The 9,672-nt window shown below is 42.6% G+C and overlaps 1 protein-coding gene across 2 annotated transcripts in view; it reads left to right on the top strand.

The window, feature by feature from the left end:
* Positions 1–6,447: 6,447 nt before the first annotated feature.
* The window catches only part of scamp1 (secretory carrier membrane protein 1), a 94,382-nt gene continuing 91,157 nt past the window's right edge, over positions 6,448–9,672 (top strand). Inside the window, exon 1 of one of the 2 annotated variants that reach the window (XM_042058552.1) lies at positions 6,448–6,733. In XM_042058552.1, the coding sequence (XP_041914486.1) occupies positions 6,677–6,733 (57 nt within the window). In that variant the 5' untranslated portion in view covers positions 6,448–6,676. The remainder of the gene's footprint in view (positions 6,734–9,672) is intronic. The other variant, XM_042058553.1, reaches the window with a different exon arrangement.

Genomic DNA, 9,672 nt, shown 5'->3' with positions numbered 1-9,672 from the left:
ATAGCCCAAATGCAGGAGAAGGTCCTGAACCATAAAAACCATGACAAGTGGCCCGCGAGACAAAAGAAAAGAGAAGAAGAACTACTGACTTGGAGGCTTTCATGAAAATAGCCGAGCGGAAGAAGAGAAAGGAGATTGGAGAGGGGGTCCGAAGAAGGGCCCATTCAGGGCGGTGTCACAGAGAAGAACGGAGGAGCCAGACAATGATCAGGTGAACCAAGGACCGCCGGGACCCCCACCAGACTCCCCTGGGGTGGATGATGGTGGTGGGGAATCCGGGGGAGAATCAAGTACGAGTAGGGGTATGGCAAGGAGGATACTGCCAGCTCCTGATACTGGCCCTAGGCGTGATGTGCCTAGGGGGCATGGTGTTTTCTCTCCCCTATCTGTTCCTGCAGGTGCTGTTGATGATGGGGTCGAGCCAGGCCCAAACAGGAGGAGGCGGACACTTCCACCCAGCACTGAGGCCACTTCCGAACCCCAGGTATCTGAGACCATGCCAGCTGCCCCGAGAGACAGCCATCCCTGTAACGAGCCCTCTAGAAGTCACTGCAGCTGGCTGTACAGTAGACTCCAAAACCCCCTACAATGATGGCTACACCAAAGAAGCGACGGGACCAGAAGAAGGAGGGAAAGCGACAACACCGCCGCTGCCGCACCAGTAGAGGGACGCAATCGACTGGGGAATCTGGTACTCTTTTGACCTTCCTAATGACAGACCAGCCGCTACAGAGGACTTCATAGGATGGTAGTAGAGAACAAGACAATGGGGACAGACTCATGTTGTACGTACATCCCTGGAACAGATGAAGACATGGAGGGTGTTGTAAAGGCAATGGATAGACTTAAGATCCTGAACACTGAAGCTCATGAAAGTTCGGGAAAAGAATAGAAGAATATAACATTAGATGTAGATGATGTGTCAGGTATTTTTTTAGTCCAGTGACTCAGTGGCTGAAAAACAACTTTGGGTCACTGGGAGCACTGATTGTGGCATCTCTTGGTACATTGCTGTTCGGAGCTGCCCTTGTCGTAGGACTGTTTTGTTGCATCACCCAATGTTGTAGGAGGATCTGCTCACAGGCAGTGGCCAAACAATTGATGGTTATGGGAGATGATATGTATAGGAGAAAGTGAATATGAGAATATAATGGTGTGGGAAGGGCTCCAGGCTTATCTGGAGCTTCATCCTTCGAGTGGGCAAGAATAGGGTGGGGCAAGAATAGGGTGGGGCTCTGCGAGGTGCCCACACCTATCCACAATAATACATAGATGCTATGTCTACGCACACACACACACACAATACTGATAGGTAACTCACAGGACATGTACCTGCACGCCCAGGTGACAGAGGAAAAGGATAGAAGTCATGGGCTGTGACCTGATACGAATAGTCGCCTCAAAAGAGCATAAAGCGACAAGGGAAAGGTAAAAGGGATGTTGACGTATTGCTAACAACTACTTATTACGCATAGATGAAACTTAGAATTGTGGAGGATAAGCCCTCACCTGCAAGGCCATCCAGAACAGTTGAATAGTAATGCTTGCTTAAAACCTATATTACATGCTCTCACCCCAGCCTGTCGTATGCTGGCCCCGGCCCACCGCAAGGCGTAGCGGAGTTTGTGGCTCAGGCAGTGCCCAAGGACGGGTAAGACCCCATTTTGGTCAGCAGGGGCAACCTAAGGCAGGGGGCTGACGGCCCGGCTCCATAGTGTGGCGTACACTTGCGACCGGTGACGTCCACCCAGCCTGGAAGGGGCATGAGTGTTGTGATATCTGGGAGATATCTAAGGGGGGGCGATGCTACGGGAGAACAAGGGGGTGGGACATGTAAGGAAAATAATCAACCTAAATCAATATATAATCAATATATATATATATATTCTTTACTTACAAATATGTGAGGAGAAAACGGATTGGCAGATTGGGGACAAATGCGATCATGATGTTGTTATGTAACTCCGAATTGTCACGATGGCCGTTGCATGAAAATTATGTTTATGCTCAAAGTGACTGACATATTGGTCGGCTTTGGGGACAAATCCGTCTCGGGTCCTAGCCATTGTTCATAACAAAAAAATTGGTCTTTCTGTCACCCACTCTGGGCGTCCAGGTTTGATAATTTAGCAATATTTGAGAGTACTAGTGCATAATCATCATTTAAATAGATTAGGTAGTGATACATTACGGTTTACATTTATATACATTTTTTTTACAATTACACATATGATAATGAAAATTGTACAATCATCACTTATGAAGGGTGCTAACCATATACAAGGTTCCATAGTAAATGCTCACGCATGTCTGGATGAAAATGCCTTGACAATGTATTAGGTCACAACATATCATTTATGCTTGCTGTAGAGTGAGGCTAATTTAGCCTCAAAGGAGGGAATATGTGGTGGATTTCTATGACTTAACGGATGCATGTATGGTTTTTATAAACTTTGATATTACTGCAATTATTATGAGACTTCAAGGCCTGTACACATCTTAAACAGACCAGACCAGCAGTCAAGGAGTGGGGTGAGGGAGTTCACAGTGACACCTGGCTGGATGGTCGAGGGGGTGAAGGAGTTCACAGTGACACCTGGCTAGATGGTCGAGGTGAAGGAGTTCACAGTGAACTAGATGGTCGAGAGCGAGAGGATGATGTAATTGGATGATGTAATGGTGGTAACAGCAAGGCCAAGTAACAGGTGGCAAGATAAGAAGCCCTGTTACAACTGGAAAAAAACAGAATCTGGGAAAAAACCCAGAAGGAGACAGTTTTGCATATAATTTATGCATGATGAGACAATGGGTTCCACCAATAGTTGTAACCTTGGTGGATGCTGATAGGCCAACAGGTGTCTTTCGAGGGTGGCGAGAGGGCCCAACCCCAAGGTTAAGGAGTATAAAAGATAGGTCGCAGCCACCTGTTAGTCAGATCTCATCGGGGCCGCCAACTGATGACATCTCACATCACCCTATTGCTTGACACCTGGTCTGGACATCGTTTAGGCTGGACTATCACTGCAATACGGTGAATAAAGATCAACAGTCTTCAGAGATCTCCTGTCTGCATTGTCTCCTTTGGACGCTTTGTTCCAGAGTGCTAATTAGTAAGTAGTTAAGTGATAAATTGTTCAGTGGATTCGGAAGTGGACCAGTTTTTCCACAACAAAGACTCATTGCACGTTGATAGCTGTGCCACCGTCTATGCTTCAGGTTCAAATATTGAGCGGTTGTGAATAGTTCCACAATAGCAAATAAGACGGCTGGAAATCATACATTGCGCCGATGTGCTTTTAATAATCAACGAACACCACTAACCACTCGGTGAGTTGCACAGTTTTGAAAACGAACGTTAAGGGTTGTTTTAGGACATGTTAGGACATGCCAGCCACCCTGAGATTCAAAACGAGTCAGAAAAGTCGAGACAGGACCAATCGTCAAAATGTCGGTGTCCACCACTCTAGTTCATCCAAAACAAACCAGAAAAGGGCCTTAAAGTGCTAAAAACCGGAATTTTCCTTTAAAAGGCAGCAGAATTTGTTTTTTCGGTTTCGAACCGCACTTGCTGCCTTGCTCCCCAGTTAGATATCTTAAAAGGCAGCAACTTTACCCGTTTCGAACACACCCGATGTATCTGACAAGTCAAAGGAGAAATGAACAGCAGTCTGCAAGTGTGCAAAATAGCGACATAACCATCACCACGTTGTTTTTTTATCCGAAGTTAGTCGTGTTAGAAACCTAACGTCAAATTTGAGGCATGTTAAGAGTTGGCTTTGAATCTATTATGCTTTTTAGTTAACGCCATATTAGGTTAAAATGTGTGAAATGGCAAAGTGAAACATTTTCTTTTCTAAGTTTAACCTCGATAATCGATAGCCTAGCGAAAATGTTGCCAATGTAACAAGTAAGCGCCTCTCTTTATCCCTCCCTCTTAAACACGTCCCTGTTCCATACGTTACAGCCTAGTTAGTAGTAGGCTAACAGTAAGTAGGCCTAGCTAACTGCCAGCAATCAGCATAGAAAAGCAGTTATGTTAGGCTTATGTAATATGATATAGCACTGACGGTCCTAAACCCTCCTAAAACACATTGCGCTGTCGCGCTTGTCAAAGTTTGGCAGTGACGTCGTCGGCAGCGTTTGATTGATTGATTAGTTCACTTTTTCAACATTATTGGTTCCCTGGAGATGTGACAGGTCAGTAACAGGTCAGGACAAGTGTAACTTGAACTGTTTGAATATGTTTTCATGATTTGATGTAGCTTAGGCTACCTAATATTTGAGGCATATTGAAACAATAATAGGCTATTTTATAATAGGTCTACTTGAAATACATGTATTTTTATTCGTATACATTTCATCTTATTCTAAACCGTTCAGATGTAGGCTATGTGGCTTGAATGAATGCAATGTCTATTTGTTTGTTACAAATAAAACTCCAGCAGTTCATAACTAGCCTATTGTAGCTTATTTTAAAATGAAAACATGGGTAAATCATCATGAATTTCAATGATTTGGCTATGACTTGATTTGACTTGCTTGACCCAAGCTATGACTTGACTTGACTTGCTTGACTGTCACAAAAAATGACTTGGACTTGCTTGAGACTTGAAGGTTAAGACTTGAGACTTGCTTGTGACTTGCACATGTGTGACTTCTCGATAATCTCGATAATACTTATTTTGTGTAATGTTTATGGATATAATTCTAATAGCACTAATAAGGTTTTCTTTTCTGTTCTTACCAATATTATTTCAGAATTACACAAGTAGCCAATGCAAACTCTCAGATAATTCTAGCAGGAGACTTTAATGAGACCCCTGACAATTTTTTAGACCGATTCCCCTCCATGTTTAACCCGTACCTCTATAACAAATGACATAATTTCATGCAGTAGATTAACTGTTACCGATGCCTGGCACTTTTTCCACGACAACACCCAAGACTTTACATGGTTCAATGGATCTAGAATAGATCTCTCCCCCTCTCTTACAACTAGGGTTGCAAAATTCCGGGAATTTTCAAAGTTGGAAACTTTCCATGGGAATTAACGGGAATATACGGAAATTAACGGGAATACATGGGAATTAATGGGAATAAACTGGGAATTTTAAAAATGGCAAGTTAGTCTATAACAGGGAACTTGTAGTGGACAAAACCCCATCTTGCAGCATAATATTTGTTAAAACAACCTGATTTAATGCAATTTCAGCCAAATTTCTACCCTGCACATACGTCAATCTCATGCACACAGCAATCAGCATAGGCTACTAGACATAAAAGAAACCTATGGTGCGTTCATGTGCATTGGGAAAACACATTCCTAGTAAAATTCCTAGTAAAATGTCATCTCATGTGGGAATAACTGGTGTGAAACTGGGGGAAGTTTGCAAACAGAGTTGCCCAGTTATGGGCTTGTCGTCACTTTTGTCCGTCAGTCAATGATAGTCAGTCAATGTTCCAACCAATTGGATTTTGTTGTTGAGTGGCATGGTGTATCTTGGGCAGTTCAGTGGTTCCTGTATTGCTATCTTAGGCTAGTAAACCATAGGCAGAGAATGGGATTCACGCTAGCATGGTAGCTAGTTTTGTATGCTAAGCTAAGCGAAAATACGAACAAACAAATCATATTGCTTATTACGAAACAAAATGTTAATGTCTGTATATGAAACAGTAGGAATTACCAAAAATTCACAGTTAATTCCCGTAAATTCCTATTAATTCCCATAATTTCCTTTAATTCCATGAAAGTTTCCAATTTGGAATATTTCCAAAATTCCCCAGCTTAACTTCCCATGGAAATTTTTCGGCCCTTTGCAACCCTACTTACAACACGTTATGTGACTATTGGGTTACACTTTACTTGACAGTATCGACATAATGACACTTGGGTTACACTTTACTTGACAGTATTGACATAATGACACTGTCATATGACATAATGACACTGTCATATGACATAATGACATATGACATATGCCATAATTGACATAATGACACTGTCATAAACAAGTCATAAACATTTTATGACATAACGCTTCTGTTATTAAGTGTCATTCGGTTTTTGTCATAACAAGTTAGGGTTAGGAATAGGGTTAGAGTTAGAGGTTAGGAATAGGGTTAGGTTATGTGTCATCATGACAGTGTCACTCTTATATGTCAAGTAAAGTGTTACCGATTAGTGTAGTGCCCTCTAGAGTTGTGGTGAGGTAATTACAAATGTGTGAGATCCCTGCATGGCTAGGAACCTACCTGCTAAGTGTGGTGCCCGTAGGTTTCACAGTTTTTAACTACATTTAGGACAGAAAAATAATACAATAAAAATAGGGTTCCAGCAAGCTTCTCTGCGTGGACCCCTTTCTGCACAGGCGCATATTCAGTGCTTACGATTTTCCTTACGATAATATGACGATAATATGAATAAACTGAGTTGTTTTTGACTGACTTAAATGAATAGCTTATAATGATGAAGTTGCTGCGAAGCTTGCAAATGATTCGATGAGGTATAATGATCGAAGGCACACATCACTTCCTATCCTGCCATTTTGCTGCTGAAGCTGAAAGAAACCTGAAGCCTGAACAATTAAGGGGTAACGTTACGGTTAACGTTTAGGCTGTGTATTGTCAGCCGAAAGCTCGGTCAACATTTTAGGAAGAGGTTTTAGCTTATGCGAGAATGTCGGATTTTGACAGCAACCCATTTGCGGATCCTGATTTCAGCAATCCCTTTCAGGTGAGTTGTAAAAAAATGAATTCACGGTCGACAAGTTAGCTGCTATCCTATGTTAGCTTCCCATTAGCTTGCCGAGCTGTCTATAGCTTGAGTCAGGTAGGCTACAATGTTAGGCTAGTAAGTTAACTGGTGGGCTTCTGGAGTTATTCAGTGTTGATGTATGGATGTTGATGTATGGATGTTGATGTATGTCTTTGTATTTGGTTGGAGTTAGTTGTTAACGCAATATTATGTTTTGTTTTAGCTGAGGTGGCAATTGTCATGGGAAGGAGTTCGCTGTCAAGTGTCTGAACATCCAGCTAGCGTTTCTAAGCTATCGGCCAACGTGAAGTTAGCTAAACGTCACCCTGTTTTGAAATCTAACGTTAGCTAACTAGCTAACGTTATATTTTCCTTGACATATGCATCTGCTTCCTTGATGCTGTTTAATTTAGATATCGTAACTTAATTTGTTAAGTTAGACCAACTAAGTTAGGTAAATAATGAAATGAAAATAAACCTTGTCATAGTTTGCAGCGTAAGGTTAAGTTTGTGATGGAAAATATGTGCTTGCAACACAAAATATTAGTTAACAGTTACATGGGTGATAAGCCAAGGTAATTTCAAGTTCATATTGAAATTTGACGGAATAATGTGTTTGGTTAACGTTTTGACATGTCACTATTTTCATGTTTCTTTGACTGAGCATCTACCTAGCTCGGTTAGACAGGCAGCTACTAAGACACCACTTGCGCCGCAAACTCGTTTCCGGTCTTGCCAGTCACATGTTTGCCGGTGTTGTGTGCCTTCTGGTTTCTCCACCTACTGGTTCCCTGTGCTCATAGCCTACCACAGCAGCAGAAGTGGTCAGATATTCACAAACAAGTTGTTATAGACGGATATGAAGTCAACTCCTTGGTTTTGCTGACGTTGAGCAGCAGGTTGTTGTCTTGGCACCAGGATGTCAGGTTTGCCACCTCTGCTCTGTAAGCAGACTCATCATCACTTGTGATACAGCCGATTATGGTGGTGTCATCAGCAAACTTAAAGGAGAATTCCGGTGTGATATTGACCTAAAGTGTATTGAAACATGATACCGAGTGTGAACGTATGTCTCATAGCCCATCTCGACTTGTCCCCTGCACTCCAAAATCTGGCGCTAGTTAGCCGATGCTACCAACAACTTTTTCAGTAGTGGTGCTTCGGCATCGGGCTAGCCATGCAAATAAATCACTGTTTTACACCCATTTACGAGGCTCAATGTATCTCCACACTTCATTGGTAGACTTCCTAGGGCCCTGACATTTAAAACGAGACATTGAGAACTTTGAAAAAGCACTGGTAGTTTACTTACAAGACGATTTATACAGATAGTATCTTCACGAAGTTTAACGTTTGCAGCCATCTTGAATTTAGTCACGATAAGTCGAGCAACGAGTAAGAATGAACAGGTATGATAAGGGATCAGATTCCAAAAATAATTCAGTGGAAATGCATGGATTCCAGTTTCTTCCAGTAGCAGCAACTGGAATCCATGCATTTCCACTGAATTATTTTTGGAATCTGATCCCTTATCATACCTGTTCATTCTTACTCGTTGCTCGACTTATCGTGACTAAATTCAAGATGGCTGCAAACGCTAAACTTCGTGAAGATACTGTCTGTATAAATCGTCTTGTAAGTAAACTACCAGTGCTTTTTCAAAGTTCTCAATGTCTCTTAAATGTCAGGGCCCTCGGAAGTCTACCAATGAAGTGTGGAGATACATTGAGCCTCGTAAATGGGTGTAAAACAGTGATTTATTTGCATGGCTAGCCCGATGCCGAAGCACCACTATTGAAAAAGATGTTGGTAGCATCGGCTAACTAGCGCCAGATTTTGGAGTGCAGGGGACAAGCCGAGATGGGCTATGAGACATACGTTCACACTCGGTATCATGTTTCGATACACTTTAGGTCAATATCACACCGGAATTCTCCTTTAATGATGGTGTTTGAGGTGTGAGTTGCCATGGCATACAGTCATGAGTATACAACGAGTACAGCAGGGGGCTTAACACACATCCCTGCGGTGCACCAGTGCTGAGTGTTAGAGTGGAGGTGATGATATTACCCCGCCGTATCGCCTGTGTCCTGTCAGTCAGGAAGTCAAGGATCCAACTGCACAGAGAGGGACTAATGTTCAGGTCTCTCAATTTCATGATCAGCTTGGATGGAACTATGGTGTTAAAAGCGGAGCTGTAGTCGATGAAGAGCATCCGTACATAGGTGTTTTTCTTATCCAGGTGAGAAAGAGCAGTGTTCAAAGCAAATGCTATCGCATCGTCTGTGGACCTGGTTGGCCTATAGGCAAACTGGAGTGGATCTTATGTAGAAGACAGGGAGGATGTAATATGATCTTTAATTAACCTTAAACACTTCATAACAACAGAGGTGAGAGCAACAGGTCGGTAATCATTAAGGCAGCTCACTGTTAATTTCTTAGAGACTGGAATGATGGTGGACCTCTTGAAACATGTGGGGATAACAGACTGATGCAGGGAGAGATTAAAGATGTCCATAAAGACCTCAGCCAGTTCAGATGCGCAAGCCTTGACAACACGACCTGGGATGTTGTCAGGTCCTGGAGCTTTATGATTCACCCTTCTAAATGATTTACACACATCTCTTTCAGATAACTGAAATGGGCAGCAATCTTGCTCTAACAGAGACTCTGACCTGATGTCATTTTCAAAGCGGGCACAGAAGGAGTTCAGCTCCTCTGCAAGACGCCTCTGACGCTCCTTCCTCTGTAGTCTGTAATTGTCCTTAGTCCACTCCACATGTCTCTGGTGTTAGAGCCGCTGTAGTGTGACTCCACCTTTTCCCTGTACTGTCTCTTAGCACTTTTAATTGATTTTCTCCGTTCATAACATGCTTTACTGTACTCGCTTGGATTGCCAGAATGGAAGGCAGCTGTCT

The sequence above is a fragment of the Alosa sapidissima genome, chromosome 13 (assembly GCF_018492685.1).
Source record: "Alosa sapidissima isolate fAloSap1 chromosome 13, fAloSap1.pri, whole genome shotgun sequence".
Taxonomy (NCBI): Eukaryota; Metazoa; Chordata; class Actinopteri; order Clupeiformes; family Clupeidae; genus Alosa; species Alosa sapidissima.
The sequence above is the reverse complement of the archived record's forward strand: the minus strand, read 5'-3'. Positions and strand labels throughout refer to the sequence as shown.